At 40.5% G+C, this 17,394-nt stretch overlaps 1 protein-coding gene across 5 annotated transcripts in view; it reads right to left on the reverse strand.

Moving 5' to 3' along the window:
• The window catches only part of GK (glycerol kinase), a 77,756-nt gene that overhangs the window by 40,110 nt on the left and 20,252 nt on the right, over positions 1–17,394 (reverse strand). For 4 of the 5 annotated variants that reach the window (XM_082681074.1, XM_082681075.1, XM_082681073.1 and 1 more), the window contains exons 4-5: positions 16,925–17,002; positions 1,836–1,919 (exon numbers count right to left, since the gene is read on the reverse strand). In XM_082681074.1, coding sequence (XP_082537200.1) covers positions 1,836–1,919; positions 16,925–17,002 — 162 coding nt within the window. The remainder of the gene's footprint in view (positions 1–1,835; positions 1,920–16,924; positions 17,003–17,394) is intronic. The other variant, XM_082681076.1, reaches the window with a different exon arrangement.

The raw sequence follows: 17,394 nt of genomic DNA on the forward strand, positions 1-17,394 counted from the left end.
CCCTGTTCTCAGCTCAGCTTGGGAGTGTGTAGCTGGGCCTGCTGCCCTCTTGAATAGAGAGCTGAATCGGCCACATCTGGAGCCAACCCAGAAGAGACAGACTTGCGGGGGATCCAGGCGATACTGTCTGACTTGAGAATCAAACAGCACCTGAACTAAGCTACTTGTAGAATTCCTTTTTTTCCCCTTATAACTTCACTTACTTGGGGTTCAGTTTTCTATTACTTGCCCTGTGATTGATACAGCCATTAGCAGCAGCGCTGTGGAGTTGGCAAGGTCTCCCATGTCCAGGGAACAAGGGAAATCTGCTTTGTACACAGTGGCAGTGTTGTGCGACTGTGACAAAGGTGGGCCTTCCTCATAGGCAAGCAACCCTAGCAGGTGTTAAAGGCTTAACCAGAGGAGTTGGGAAAAGTAGAGGAGGTCGAGAGAAAAGTTTTAAACCTATGACAGGTAGAATTAACAGCACATCTCAATCCTCAAGTGTTTGAAACTATAGTGGGCTAGGGGTTTAAAAATCAGTGTATTAATAGTTTCCATTACCTACTTTACAAAAATGAAATAAGATGCATTAGGATGGAAAATGCCAGCATTCACTGGACTCTGTAGGATAAATATTGACCTGTGAAACGCTGTTTTAGTTATGCTGGCTTGTTGAATCATGAGGTAAAATCTATTTCTTACCAAGGGACATGAAAACCACTGCTCTAGGCTTTCAGCATTTTTCGATATTTAAATGGACATAAAAATCACTAGGGAGATTAAAGATAAACCCCACTCCCAGAAATTCTTGGCTAGTAGGTCTGGGGAGGGGGGCCCAGAAATATACCTTTTAAACAGATGCCCCTCCCCTTTAAGAAACACTGCAGTGGTTTAAGACTCAACATCAGTGGTTCTGATCCAGAAAGCACACCAGAACCAACTGGAAAACTTTGAAATCACACATCCCGGTTCCTACATTGTAGGATTCTGGTTGCAAGTCCAGGCAAGGAAGGCCTGAGTCCTTTCACCTATGCTATTCAGTGTTATACTACAGCTTGACAACCTCTTTTTTAGGGAATGTTCTTTAGGATACTGAATTTGTTCCAATCATTAATTTAAAAACAAAACTAAAGACAAACTGATGATCAAGTGGCTCTCTGAGTTCCAGGGGCTCTGTGATTCTACTGCTCCTTGACAAGGACTACTTAAGAAATTGGGCACTACACTCCTCACTTGAAAGCTTCCAAGTAGCCACAGTGGTATGTGCAGAATGAACCCCTCACCAAAAGGAGTCAAAACAGTGGAGGTGAAATCTACATCTTCTGGCTTTGCCACCAACAAGCTATGTGACCCGAGCAAGTCACGTTACCCTTCGTGGCCTGGGTTTCCAGAATATAAAATAAGGCAGTTTGGACTAGATGGTCTCAAAAGTCCCTCTCCTTCCATTATTCCATGATCACAGAAGGCTGGCATAATTTTTACTTTGTTTTTATAACCCAAGGGTTTAAAGCAATTAGAATACATGGAATGAATTAGTAAAACTGCCAAAGAGAAAAATGTCAGTGGTCGGTATACTACTAAGCAATTCACAAATGCTCAAAATTAACTGAATTAAGAACAAAAAAAATTAGACAACTCATTAAAGAAGCTAAGATGGCAGAATTACGTTTGCAGAATAAGAGACCAAAAGCCAAAGAGAAGACCCCAAGCTGGAGGACTAAGCCCCTCGTGGAGATAATTTCTGAGAAAAATCAAAAGAAGGGCCAGATCCAGATCCAGCAGCAGCAGTCAATTTCCCCCAATGTGTCCGAGTTGGAAGGCCGGGAAGTGAGCAAGGGCCAGAGCACCAATACCTGAGGCAGCGCCAGCAGCTGGAACTGAAGAGCCAGAGGGAACAACGGCAACTGGATCTGAAGGGCCAGGAGAAACTGGAGCAGCTGGAGCATTAGGAGAAATAATGGCAATTCATGCTAGAGATGGCCAGGTTCAAGGTTTGCATTTTCTTGCTGACCATTTAGGAAATGGTAGATCACATGGGCAAGTTCATCAGGATGAACATTTTCCTACACATTTAAGCGTAGAAAAAGAGAAGGAAGAGACATGGAGTGGAAGGGGAACAGAGGCAGTCCAGTCAAAGTCTCTGGTTCAATAGCATTTCCGTTTGGACAAGGACCAGGTAAATATCTGCTTCTTGTTCAGGATGACTCTTCCCTACCTTGTCACAAATCTACGTCCTAGTTAGGAAAGTGGCTCAGTTGACTTTCACCCAACCACTGAATTGAAAGGCTATGTGATGCAGTGAGAGAGTGCATCCCTAAGGGACTTCTGAAAGGAATGCTAAGGAGCATTAGCATTGTAGCATTGCTACAATCTCTGCTGGGGTCACCTGCAGAAAGACATAAATGGGTGGCTTTGGGAAGGCACAGCTCCAGGAAAGCACTTCCCTGGTAGGGTGGCAGGAGATGAAGTTCATCTCCACAAAAAGCAACAGCATATCTAAAGGGAACAGGGAATTGCTAAGTTCCAAAGTGATTCGGAAAAACATCAGAAAAAGGAAAATAGAGTCCAGAATACCATACAGCCTGTTTCTAGCACACATGTCCCTTACTTAGACCAAATAAACTGGATTTAAATGGTTCAGACCACCAAGTGAATACGTTAAAAAAAACCCAACTTGGGTGATCTGAAATTTTTATTTGTACTAAATAAAGTCACATCCAATATATGTCTGGTGGATTTAGTTTGTTCTGAAAACAAAGTTTTAAGAATGAAGAAAAATGCAGTTGCCTCAAAGCCCACGGACCAAGGTTAGTTTAGTGACGTAGTGACAGCATAGAGGAAGAAATCATTTTTAGAATATTTAGAAGTTTGCATCAGTTTTGGTCAGTCATAACAATAGAAGGGAAATATACATAAGGAAAAAAGAATAAGCAAACACACTAAAGATAAACTAAATTATTTTCAGTTGACTAGAAGCAAAGGCAAATAATACATCTCCTCTGGATGGTTTGCTATGAGGCGCTACTGGCCTGACAGAAAGGGAGATGAAGGTAAGGCTCCAGGTTTTGGAACACACCCTAAGCAAGGACTGCTGACAGTTATATAAAGTGTTATCGGGTCGTTTTGCCCACAGTAGACATTACACCTAGTAAACCAGATTTAATTGCTATGTGTTACCACTAGCCAAAAGTTAAGCTATTAATTAAGCTGGGTAAGAGGTCATTTGCAAAGGGAAAGAGGCTGTCCCTCACCTGATGACATTTCCAGAAATCAGGTGGGGCCGAAAGAAACATGGAGAGTTGGGGAGGGGGGTGAATTAAAACATGCATGTCAAACGTTGGGGGCTGAAACCTATTTCAGCTCTTAGGTGTATAAATGCCAAAATGCCAATGGCTGACATGAGTGTGTGTGGCCCCAGGTAAGCTCTGCATTTTCCCTAAGAACACCTGTTGTATATAAATCAGCCATTTCATCTGGCATTCCTGGACTGAAAAGGCTACCATCTAATTCAGAACAGTGGCCATGTTCTGAACACTTACTGAAGGCTTATAGTCTGCTAGGCACTGTTTTAAGTGTCCTACATGTATTAACTCATTAATCTTCACCGCAAGCTTTTGAGATCCATACTTTTACTTTCTCCAGCTTAACTGTTGAGGCAACAGGCACAGAATGGTAGTAAATGGAAAAGGCAGAGTCTGAATCCAGAATGAAATCTCTACGATATAGGTACAGTCAGGATGAAGTCACAGTCTTAAATAGAACATGAAAAAATACCTCACACTTGAACTCTAATTTAGTTTCTTTTTATTTAAACTAGCCAGAGTTGAGGAATTCAATCACTGCAAAATATAGCAGTATTTCTTTATCCAGGATTGAAGGAGATGTAAGGCATTCAAAGAACCATGTAATAAGAGACTTGACAAAATGAAAAATAAGTGGATCGTGATAGGGCTGAATACTCTAGATTTTACAGAAGTAAAAAATCTGCTCCCTTCCATAGCAAAACAATAAAAAACAAAACCACACCTTTGTTGTTTAAGGCCAAGCATGCTTAGGAGTTTTAGGTGGTTTGCCATCTATGGTTTTCTTTCATGCTGATACTCTGAAACAGAACCCAGTTCCAGGAGAGAGAGAAGAATTGAGCTCAATGTTCCTTCAGATCTCAACAGATGACTAACCAGGTTGAATCACTGGCCCAGGGTTAACTAGCATGTAAAAATAACAAAAGGCAAAGAGGATAACCAATGTTTAAAACTGCCATACTCTGCATAAAGAGTTATGTGTCATAGGGAACTTTAAATCCAATATCTTAAAAAAAATGTTTGCAATCCCATCTAAATAAGGAATAATGACTCAGAGACACATGATTTTGTTGGTGGTTTTCTTTAGTGTAGTAAAGTATACTGTACTAAAGTATACTAAGTATACCATAGCCACTCAAAATTAGTGACTCTTGCCTTCCTGGATATTAGTCCCTACTACGAATAATATTTTTATATTAAATCATGAATTGTGCTCTACAGAAAGCTACCGATATGAGGGTCATATTGCACTAGGCTTGCCGTGTACACCAATCAACTTCAATAGTGAGTGACGAAACCTGGACAAGAAGAGGGTAAAGAGCTGGGCCATCCTAGTTAGGCCAGAATGTTTCACCGGTAACATTAGTGAAATGTGAATATGAACACACTAAATATCAATTGATTCAAGCCTTTCCCCACTCAACATCTGAACCACCTGTGTAGTTTTGTGCTTCTTTATCAATTTAGTCTATGGTGCATTTGTAAACCCAAACCTTCTTTTCAATACTACTTAGAAGACAGCAAGGCCTGTAGACCACTAAAAAAGAGTTGGTTTTGGAAGGAAAAGGCTTAGAAAAAGGTGGAGAGTGGGGTGGAGGGAATCCTTTGGAAAATAGTGATGAAGATAATGCTAAGAGGGAGAGAAAAAAGTGCCAGAGGGATGAGGAAAACTAAAGGTAGGGGAGAGAAGTCAAAGGCCTGCTTCATTCAGATCCAGGGCCACAAAGCTGCTGTAATCCACCTGTGAGGCCATGATGGTAAATGGCTGCATCATGGCACAGTGACTGGGAAGCAGGGATGCATTTTACCTATATCTCAGATACCACACCAGTGTTCACCTCGCCTATCACAGAACTAACACATGAATTCTTAAAACAATACGAAACTTCTAAAACAGGCCACCTCTACTCTCATAAGCATACCATTCTAAAATATGTCAGTAAACAAATACACCTTTATTGCGAGGAAGAACAAATAGCCTTTCTCAGTCTTCAACTTCTTCACCTAGCCTATTTCATGTCCACTAATAGGCCCCTGAAATTCTCCTCTCTGTTACTGTACTGGGGGTGCGTGGATTGCTTATCGAGGACTCCGAGCCATAAAAATGGCGACACAAAAGGCAATTAAAAAAATGTAGACTGCCCCTCTCATTTGCTTGCCTATAACAAATACTGCTCAGCAGTTATATAATTTACTAAGCAAAGAGAGAAGAATGAAGAGGAGCAGGATAGGCCTTCAGTGACAAATTTACAAGAGAGAGGGACAAGGAAGGAAGAAAACATGGGGGGGGGTAAAAGGAGAAAACCCACAGACTCTGATATAAAAAAAGACAAAGAAGCTCAAAGACAAAGATATGGAAAAATCTGATTCTGTTTCCATCAATCCCACCTTGTGTTGTTTCAAGATAAAGCTGCTAAAGATTTAATATTGTGTTGATATTCTCAACTGAAAACTTGCACGGAGATATGACACCTTAGTGTTTTCCTAGATGGAATAAAACTGGAGGTAGAATCTACCCTTGTCATTACTTAGTGGCTTCTTTTCCCAGCTAATTACTCTTCTGTCCTCCTTTTCTATGCCCCTTCCTCGTCTAGCCTCCAAATTCCTATCCCTAGCCTCTGTGTCACAAAGGCAAGCAAGGTGATTGCCTGGTTTGTCACTATATGCCTAGGGGTCATCACAGAACCTGTCTACAGAAAGGTACCTAAACTTCTGTTGAATCAATTAATTTTACCTTCATTCCTATGGTGAATTCTTCTGTAATAAACTGAGACTGACTAAGTTAGCAACTTTTAAGTCTACATTTTGAACAACCTCTTTACAACACAGCTACAAATTCTAACTGTCCAGAAATGAGCTTTGATTGCAAGTCCAATATTAACCTTGTCCAAGAAAGGAAGCCATTTTTCTCCCACGTTGGTACTCTTTCAGTATTACTTAATTTCCTTCTGTTCTCTCAGGCTAAAAATCTTGCAGCCCTGTTTTATTTTACCCTCAACTTTATGCCCTATTCAATTTCCAAACATACCAGCTGCATCCTTCCTCTGAAAGGTCTGGCAAAGTTGTCTCTCCATTCTTACACTCTAATCCCATTAGCTCATTAGCAGTCTCAATTAACTCCTTTGCTAGATTTTACTGAAGAGAGTAACCTTGTCCTTTTAAATATAATTATTTACATGTCTGGATATAAATGCTTTCTATTTGTCCTTCCTTCCTGTTTCTACTCCTTTTTCTTTCCTTCTTTTTCACAGTCATTCCATTTTTCCCCTTCATAAGCCTGTGACTTATACACTATTCACTCTCTTACTGCTTACCCTAGAGATTACAACATGCATCCTTGACAATACTGGGACCACAAGACACTTTAACCTCATTTACTCCATATTCCTTTCATGTACTACTGTTGCCATGTAATACTTAAAATTTTAATATATTTTGAATATCACAATACATTATTTCCTTATACAGTCAAAATTCATTTAGATTGACCTACATATTTACTACATTTATTATCTAGATTTAAATCTATTTAAATAGATTTAAATCTATTACCTAGATTTATTATCTAGGCCTCTGCATTCCTTCCTGCATTGCCAAATTTCCACCTGAGAACATTTTTTTCCTTCTCCCAGGAAAACATTATTTATTTATTTAATTTATTTATGTTTTACATCTTTATTGGAGTATAATTGCTTTACAATGGTGTGTTAGTTTCTGCTTTACAAGAGTGAATCAGTTATACATATACATATGTTCCCAAATCTCCTCCCTCCTGCATCTCCCTCCCTCCCACCGTCCCTATCCCACCCCTCCAGGTGGTCACAAAGCACCGAGCTGATCTCCCTGTGCTATGCGGCTGCTTCCCACTAGCTAGCTACCTTACGCCTGGTAGTGTATATATGTCCATGCCACTCTCTTGCCTTGTCACAGCTTACCCTTACCCCTCCCCCTCCCCATATCCTCAAGTCCATTCTCTAGTAGGTCTGTGTCTTTATTCCTGTCTTACCCCTAGGTTCTTCATGACATTTTTTTTTCTTAAATTCGATATATATGTATTAGCATACAGTACCTGACTCTCTCTTTCTGACTTACTTCACTCTGTATGACAGACTCCAGGTCCATCCATCTCATTACAAATAGCTCAATTTCGTTTCTTTTTATGGCTGAGTAATATTCCATTCTATATATGTGCCACATCTTCTTTATCCATTCATCTGATGATGGACACTTAGGTTGTTTCCATCTCTCGGCTATTGTAAATAGAGCTGCAATGAACATTTTGGTACATGACTCTTTTTGAATTATGGTTTTCTCAGAGTATATGCCCAGTAGTGGTATTGCTGGGTCATATGGTAGTTCTATTTGTAGTTTTTTAAGGAACCTCCATACTGTTCTCCATAGTGGCTGTACCAATTCACATTCCCACCAGCAGTGCAAGAGGGTTCCCTTTTCTCCACACCCTCTCCAGAATTTATTGTTTCTAGATTTTTTGATGATGGCCATTCTGACTGGTGTGAAATGATATCTCATTGTAGTTTTGATTTGCATTTCTCTAATGATTAATGATGTTGAGCATTCTTTCATGTGTTTGTTGGCAGTCTGTATATCTTCCTTGGAGAAATGTCTGTTTAGGTCTTCTGCCCATTTTTGGATTGGGTTGTTTGTTTTTTTGTTATTGAGCTGCATGAGCTGCTTGTAAATTTTGGAAATTAATCCTTTGTCAGTTGCTTCATTTGCAAATATTTTCTCCCATTTTGAGGGTTGTCTTTTGGTCTTGTTTATGGTTGCCTTTGCTGTGCAAAAGCTTTGAAGTTTCATTAGGTCCCATTTGTTTATTTTTGTTTTTATTTCCATTTCTCTAGGAGGTGGGTCAAAAAGGATCTTGCTGTGATTTATGTCATAGAGTGTTCTGCCTATGTTTTCCTCTAAGAGTTTGATAGTTTCTGGCCTTACATTTAGGTCTTTAATCCATTTTGAGCTTATTTTTGTGTATGGTGTTAGGGAGTGATCTACTCTCATACTTTTACATGTACCTGTCCAGTTTTCCCAGCACCACTTAGTGAAGAGGCTGTCCTTTCTCCACTGTACATTCCTGCCTCCTTTATCAAAGATGAGGTGACCATATGTGTGTGGGTTTATCTCTGGGCTTTCTATCCTGTTCCATTGATCTATATTTCTGTTTTTGTGCCAGTACCATACTGTCTTGATTACTGTAGCTTTGTAGTATAGTCTGAAGTCAGGGAGCCTGATTCCTCCAGCTCTGTTTTTCGTTCTCAAGATTGCAATGGCTATTCGGGGTCTTTTATTTCCATACAAATTGTGAAATTTTTTGTTCTACTTCTGTGAAAAATGCCAGTGGTAGTTTGATAGGGATTGCATTGAATCTGTAGATTGCTTTGGGTGGTAGAGTCATTTTCACAATGTTGATTCTTCCAATCCAAGAACATGGAATATCTCTCCATCTATTTGTATCATCTTTAATTTCTTTCATCAGTGTCTTATAATTTTCTGCATACAGGTCTTTTATCTCCTTAGGTAGGTTTATTCCTAGATATTTTATTCTTTTTGTTGCAATGGTAAATGGGAGTGTTTTCTTGATTTCACTTTGAGATTTTTCATCATTAGTGTATAGGTATGCCAGAGATTTCTGTGCATTTATTTTGTATCCTGCTACTTTACCAAATTCATTGATTAGATCTAGTAGTTGTCTGGTAGCAACTTTAGGATTCTCTATGTATAGTATCACGTCAACTGCAAACAGTGACAGCTTTACTTCTTCTTTTCCGATTTGGATTCCTTTTATCTCCCTTTCTTCTCTGATTGCTGTGGCTAAAACTTCCAAAACTATGTTGAATAAGAGTGGTGGGCTTCCCTGGTGGCGCAGTGGTTGTGAGTCCACCTGCCAATGCACGGGATGCAGGTTCGTGCCCTGGTCCGGGAGGATCCCACATGCCGCGGAGCAGCTGGGCCCGTGGGCCGTGGCCGTTGGGCCTGCGTGTCCGGAGCCTGTGCTCCACAACGGGAGAAGCCGCAGCAGTGAGAGGCCCGCGTACCGCAAGTAAAAACGAAAACAAACAAACAAGCAAAAACATAAAAAAGAGTGGTGAGAGTGGGCAACCTTGTCGTGTTCCTGATCTTAGTGGAAATGCTTTCAGTTTTTCACCATTGAGGACGATGTTGGCTGTGGGTTTCTCATATATGGCCTTTATCATGTTGAGGAAAGTTCCCTCTATGCCTACTTTCTGCAGGGTTTTTATCATAAATGGGTGTTGAATTTTGTCAAAAGCTTTCTCTGCATCTATTGAGATGATCATATGAGTTTTCTCCTTCAATTTGTTAATATGGTGTATCACGTTGATTGATTTGCATATATTGAAGAATCCTTGCATTCCTGGAATAAACCCCACTTGATCATGGTGTATGATCCTTTTAATGTGCTATTGGATTCTGTTTGCTAGTATTTTGTTGAGGATATTTGCATCTATGTTCATCAGTGATATTGGCCTGTAGTTTTCTTTTTTTGTGACATCCTTGTCTGGTTTTGGTATCAGGGTGATGGTGGTCTTGTAGAATGAGTTTGGGAGTGTTCCTCCCTCTGATATATCTTGCAAGAGCTTGAGAAGGTTAGGTGTTAGCTCTTCTCTAAATGTTTGATAGAATTTGCCTGTGAAGCCCTCTGGTCCTGGGCTTTTGTTTGTTGGAAGATTTTTAATCACAGTTTCAATTTCAGTGCTTGTGATTCGTCTGTTCATATTTTCTATTTCTTCCTGATTCAGTCTTGGCAGGTTGTGCATTTCTAAGAATTTGTCCATTTCCTCCAAATTGTCCATTTTATTGACATAGACTTGCTTGTAGTAATCTCTCATGATCTTTTGTATTTCTGCAGTGTCAGTTGTTACTTCTTCTTTGTCATTTCTAATTCTATTGATTTGAGTCTTCTCCCCTTTTTTCTTGATGAGTCTGGCTAATGGTTTATCAATTTTGTTTATCTTCTCAAAGAAGCAGATTTTAGTTTTATTGATCTTTGCTATTGTTTCCTTCATTTCTTTTTCATTTATTTCTGATCTGATTTTTATGATTTCTTTCCTTCTGCTAACTTTTGGTTTTTTTAGTTCTTCTTTCTCTAATTGCTTTAGGTGCAAGGTTAGGTTGTTTATTCAAGATGTTTCCTGTTTCTTAAGGTAGGATTGTATTGCTATAAACTTCCCTCTTAGAACTGCTTTTGCTGCATCCCATAGGTTTTGGGTCGTCGTGTCTCCGTTGTCATTTGTTTCTAGGTATTAAGTAGTGTATTGTTTAGCCTCCATGTGTTTGTATTTTTTACAGATCTTTTCCTGTAATTGATATCTAGTCTCATAGCATTGTGGTTGGAAAAGATACTTGATACAATTTCAATTTTCTTAAATTTACCAAGGCTTGATTTGTGACCCAAGATATGATCTATCCTGGAGAATGTTCCATGAGCACTTGAGAAAAATGTGTATTCTGTTGTTTTTGGATGGAATGTCCTATAAATATCAATTAAGTCCATCTTGTTTAATGTATCATTTAAAGCTTGTGTTTCCTTATTTATTTTCATTTTCGATGATCTGTCCATTGGTGAAAGTGGGGTGTTAAAGTCCCCTACTATGAATGTGTTACTGTCGATTTCCCCTTTTATGGCTGTTAGTATTTGCCTTATGTACTGAGGTGCTCCTATGTTGGGTTCATAAATATTTACAATTGTTATATCTTCTTCTTGGATCGATCCCTTGATCATATGTAGTGTCCTTCTTTGTCTCTTCTAATAGTCCTTATTTGAAAGTCTATTTTGTCTGATATGAGAATTGCTACTCCAGCTTTCTTTTGGTTTCCATTTGCATGGAATATCTTTTTCCATTCCCTTACTTTCAGTCTGTATGTGTCTCTAGGTCTGAAGTGGGTCTCTTGTAGGCAGCATATATATGGGTCTTGTTTTTGTATCCATTCAGCCAATCTGTGTCTTTTGCTGGGAGCATTTAGTCCATTTACATTTAAGGTAATTATCAATATATATGTTCCTATTCCCATTTTCTTAATTGTTTTGGGTTTGTTATTGTAGGTATTTTCCTTCTCTTGTGTTTCTTGCCTAGAGAAGTTCCTTTAGCATTTGTTGTAAAGCTGGTTTGGTGGTGCTGAACTCTCTCAGCTTTTGCTTGTTTGTAAACGTTTTAATTTCTCAATCAAATCTGAATGAGATCCTTGCTGGGTAGAGTAATCTTGATTGTAGGTTTTTCTCCTTCATCACTTTAAATATGTCCTGCCACTCCCTTCTGGCTTGCAGAGTTTCTGCTGAAAGATCAGCTGTTAACCTTCTGGGGATTCCCTTGTGTGTTATTTGTTGTTTTTCCCTTGCTGTTTGTTTTTGTCTTTTTTTTTTTTTGCAATACGCGGGCCTCTCACTGTTGCGGCCTCTCCCGTTGCGGAGCACAGGCTGTGGATGCGCAGGCTCAGCGGCCATGGCTCATGGGCCTAGCTGCTCTGCGGCATGTGGGATCCTCCCGGACCGGGGCACAAACCCGTGTCCCCTGCATCGGCAGGTGAACTCTCAACCACTGCGCCAGCAGGGAAGCCCTCCCTTGCTGCTTTTAATATGTTTTCTTTGTATTTAATTTTTGACAGTTTGATTAATATATGTCTTCGTGTATTTCTCCTTGGATTTACCCTGTATGGGATTCTCTGTGCTTCCTGGACTTGATTAACTATTTCTTTTCCCATATTAGGGAAGTTTTCAACTATAATCTCTTCAAATATTTTCTCAGTCCCTTTCTTTTTCTCTTCTTCTTCTGGAACCCCTATAATTCGAATGTTGGTGCGTTTAATGTTGTTCCAGAGGTCTCTGAGACTGTCCTCAGTTCGTTTCATTCTTTTTCCTTTCTTCTGCTCTGCAGTAGTTATTTCCACTATTTTATCTTCCAGGTCACTTATCCGTTCTTCTGTCTCAGTTATTCTGCTATTGATCCCATCAGAGTATTTTTCATTTCATTTATTGTGTTGTTCATCATTGCTTGTTTCACCTTTAGTTCTTCTAGGTCCTTGTTAAATGTTTCTTGCACTTTGTCTATTCTATTTCCAAGATTTTGGATCATCTTTACTATCATCATTCTGAATTCTTTTTCAGGTAGACTGCCTATTTCCTATTCATTTGTTAGGTCTGGTGGGTTTTTATCTTGCTCCTTCATCTGCTGTGTGTTTTTCTGTCTTCTCATTTTGCTTATCTTGCTGTGTTTGGGGTCTCCTTTTTGCAGACTGCAGGTTCGTAGTTCCCGTAGTTTTTGGTGTCTGTCCCCAGTGGCTAAGGTTGGTTCAGTGGGTTGTGTAGGCTTCCTGGTGGAGGGGACTAGTGCCTGTGTTCTGGTGGATCAGGCTGGGTCTTGTCTTTCTGGTGGGCAGGTCCATGTCTGGTGGTGTGTTTTGGGGTGTCTGAGGACTTATTATGATTTTAGGCAGCCTCTCTGCTAATGGGTGGGGTTGTGTTTCTGTCTTGCTAGTTGTTTGGCATAGGGTGTCCAGCACTGTAGCTTGCTGGTCAGTGAGTGAAGCTGGGTGCTGGTGTTGAGATGGAGATCTCTGGGAGATTTTCACCATTTGATATTATGTGGAGCTCAGAGGGCTCTTGTGGACCAGTGTCCTGAAGTTGGCTCTCCCACCTCAGAGGCACAGCACTGACTCCTGGCCACAGCACTGAGGGCCTTTCATCCACACGGCTCAGAATAAAAGGGAGAGGGAGGAAGGAAGGGAGGGAGGGAGGGAGGGAGGGAGGGAGGGTGGGAGGGAGGGAGGGAGGAAGGAAGGAAGGAAGGAAGGAAGGAAGGAAGGAAGGAAGGAAGAGAAGGAAGGAAGGAAGGAAGGAAGGAAGGAAGGAAGGAAGAAAAGAAAGAAAGAAAGAAAGAAGAACGAAAGAAAGAAAGGAGGGTGGGAGGGAGGGAGGGAGGAAGGAAGGAAGGAAGGAAGGAGGGAAGGAAGGAAAGAAAGAAATAAGGAAGAAAAAATAAAGTAAGATAAAATAAAATAAAGTTATGAAAACAAAAAATAATTATTAAGAAAAAAAATTTTTAAAGAAAAAAAACAGACAGATAAAACCCTAGGGCACATGGTGGAAGCACAGCTATACAGACAAAATGTCACACAGAAGCATACACATACACACTCACAAAAAGAGGAAAAGAGGAAAAAATCATAAATCTTGCTCTCAAAGTTCACCTCCTCAATTTGGGATGATTCGTTGTCTATTCAGGTATTCCACAGATGCAGGGTACATCAAGTTGACTGTGGAGCTTTAATCCGCTGCTTCTGAGACTGCTAAGAGAGATTTCCCTTTCTCTTCTTCTCACAGCTCCCGGAGCTCAGCTTTGGATTTGGCCCCGCCTCTCCGTGTAGGTCGTGGGAGGGTCGCTCAGACGGGACGGGGTTAAAGGAGCAGCTGCTTCGGGAACTCTGGTTCACTCAGGCCGGGGGGAGGGAGGGGTACTGAGTGCGGGGCGAGCCTGCGGCGGCAGAGGCCGGCATGACGTTGCACCAGCCTGAGGCACGCCGTGCGTTCTCCCAGGGAAGTTGTCCCTGGATCCCGGGACACTGGCAGTGGCGGGCTGCACAGGCTCCCTGGAAGGGGGTGTGGATAGTGACCTGTGCTCGCACACAGGCTTCTTGGTGGCAGCAGCAGCAGCCTTAGCGTCTCATGTTCGTCTCTGGGGTCTGCGCTGTTAGTCGCGGCTTGCACCCATCTCTGGAGCTCCTTTAAGCGGCGCTCTTAATCCCCTCTCCTCGCGCACCAGGAAACAAAGAGGGAAGAAAAAGTCTCTTGCCTCTTCGGCAGGTCCAGACTTTTCCCCGGACTCCCTGCCGGCTAGCCGTGGTGCACTAATCCCCTGCAGGCTGTGTTCATGCCGCCAACCCCAGTCCTCTCCCTGCCCTCCGACCGAAGCCCGAGCCTCAGCTCCCAGCCCCGCCCGCCCCGGCGGGTGAGCAGACAACCGTCTCGGGCTGGTGAGTGCCGGTCGGCACCGATCCTCTGTGCGGGGATCTCTCCCCGCTTTGCCCTCCGCACCCCTGTTGCTGTCCTCTCCTCCGCGGCTCTGAAGCTTCCCCCTCCGTCACCTGCAGTCTCCACCCGTGAAGGGGCTTCCCAGTGGGTGGAAACCTTTCCTCCTTCACAGCTCCCTCCCACTGGTGCAGGTCCCGTCCCTATCCTTTTGTCTCTGTTTATTCTTTTTTCTTTTGCCCTACCCAGGTACATGGGGACTTTCTTGCCTTTTGGGAGGTCTGAGGTATTCTGCCAGCGTTCAGTAGGTGTTCTGTAGGAGTTGTTCCACGTGTAGATGTAGTTCTGGTGTATCTGTGGGGAGGAAGTTGATCTCCGTGTCTTATTCTTCCACCATCTTCTTTTCGTAACTCCAGAAAAACATTATTTAGTTTTTCTTTTAGTCGGGGTTTGCTTGTAATGATTCCTATAAGTCCCTGTTTGTCTTTGCCTTTATATTTCACCTTCATTTCTTAAGGATATTTTCACTAAATATAGAATTCTAGGTTCACGTTATTGTCTTTTAGCACTTTAAAGATTTCGTTCCATTGTACTCTGTTTCTTTGAGAAATCAGCTGAAAGTTTTAGTGTTGGTCTCTTGAAGGTCATATCCTCTGGCTACTTTAAAATCCTTCTTTTTATCTTCAGGTCTCAGCATATGTTTGTATACGGCTTTATGTGTATTTATCTTGCCTGGGGAATCATAGTGCTTCTTGAATTTGTGGCATGATATCTTTCAACAGTTTTGAAAAACTTTTATCATCTATCTCTCTTTCCTTTTCGTTTGGGTCTCCAATTACAAATATGTTGGACCTTCTTACCTTACCCCATATTTCTCTTAGATTCTTTTCTGTATTTTCTAAACCTTTGTCTCTCTGTGCTTTAGTCTAGATATTTACTTCTGATCTCTCTTCCAGTTCAGTAACTCAGCTGTGTCTAATACGATGTAAAACTCATCAACTGAGTTTAATACAGTCCTAGAATTTCGATCTTTAAATTTCCATTTCTTTGCTAAGATTATCACTCATCTCAATGAATTCCTTGAACATGTAGATGATGGTTATTTTAAAGTCTGATAACTCTAATATCAGGATTTCTTATTGGTCTGCTTCTAATGTCAGTTGTTTCTTTTGGTTTTCAGTCATTCTGTTTTGAATACCTGATATTTTTTAAATAGAAAACTAAAAAGTGTAGAAGAAAAAGGAATGAGTAAATAAGCACATCTCAAAAAGTTTTTCTAGTAAAATATTTACTGACATCTTTCACTTATGCATAACTTCAGCTAACCTAGTTGCATTATTTTAAAATGATAACTCAAAGTCCAAAGCTGCATTTTTACAATTCCAAGTTTAGAGTTTAACAGAAACTTTCTGGTTCCTGTGAGTAGGCCCTTCCTTTCATGAGGGGGAAAACAAAAAGTAAAACCTTAACAAGTATAAGAAGTTGGCTAACATTGGTCTGTGAAAGAATACTCTCCTAGATACTAGCCATTAAAATTGTAATACCCTGCTTATATTCAAAATGCGCTGCTCATGAGAATAAGAACAAAATAAAGCTTTAAAAGAGGTACTTTTGTGTAAGAGAACCTTTGGTTGCAATTCTTTGACCTTTTTTGCAACTTGAATTTTTTATCACAGATACAGAAGACATACTAAATGCTTTCTTATAACACAATAACATTAAAGACCTTCATTTTTTATAAAGATTATTTCCAAAGGAATTCACACTACTCTTACAAGGCACCTTGTTAGTATATTTTCTGCTTGAATATCACTTTTTTCCAATCAATATTAAAGTAACTAAATATATTACTAAAGTAACTGTAAAGTAAAAAGAGCTCACTCTATAAATCATCCCATCTCTGACAACTTCTGCCTCCACTGTTCAACCCACAACCTGTTACTTTATTGACTAAAAAATTGTGCTTTGCTATTTGCGACAGAATAACGCCTTTTAGCGACTGTATATTTAGAACAAAACTTTCCTTTTAGCAAGTGACAGTGTCATTCAGTGCTCAACTGTCATGTGCTACTAAGAGTGAGGCTAAAATATACCCATGGTTATTTACATTTAATAAGATGTGATACCTAACGGTGGTATATTTGAGATTGAGCTTTTGAACCCCTGCTGAAATCACCAAGTTTGTAGCAGAAGGAGCTAAAATTTTGACATTTTATTTTCATAAGCTCAAAAGAGTCAATTCAAATTTCTAGATGGGAAGAACAAGTATACAAGTACTTTATGGAAAGGTAGAGAAGGGAATGGGGACATCTGTAATCTTGATTTTTGAGGGGAAGAGGAGGTGAGATCCCTTTCAGGTGTCAGAAACAGCAGGGATTATAAAAAGTTCTGGTAACAATGACTCATTTGTATAATGCAAATTATCAGGAAGGGGCAAGCATAGGAAAGAGTTAATTCAAACTGGGAATAACTATCTGAAAATGGTAAATATATAACAACTCATTTCTTAGAGGACTCTTCAGCTCAACCCATGAGATTATAGGGAACATGACTACATGCTTTGTTAGCCAGATGTTTTAGTATGACAACTCCTGCAAGTGGAGAAAGGCCTTGAGTTTGACATCCATGCACAAGAGCTTACCCACAGCATTGTAGAGAGGCTCTCCAGTTAACTTGTCCCAGACTACAGTGGTTTCCCTCTGGTTACTGACACCAATAGCTTTAAAGAGAAAGTTAAACAGAAAGGATTAAAAAAAAAAGCAGAAATCTGAGCAAAGTTCTCACTTTTTTTTTTTTTACAGGCACAACTAAACATAAAAATTTGAAGAAAAACATTTGGAACGTCTGTGGTGGTATTGAGTTGATTTTCTTTGACTGGCCCAGGAAAAGCGAACCACCAATGTCAACTACTTCTTTTCCTTTCTACAGACTTCTCCCTGCTTCACTACCAGCACACCATAACATGGACCCAGATCAATAGCCAAATAAAAGACTCGCAGGTTGCCTTATAAATAGGGAATGCAATAACTTCCCAACTTTATGATACCCAATTTATCATGCTGCGGAGACCAACAATAACCTCATTCGTTTATTTACTAACTGCCACAGGAA

Source organism: Grampus griseus, assembly GCF_964374135.1.
Source record: "Grampus griseus genome assembly, chromosome: X".
NCBI classification, from domain to species: domain Eukaryota; kingdom Metazoa; phylum Chordata; class Mammalia; order Artiodactyla; family Delphinidae; genus Grampus; species Grampus griseus.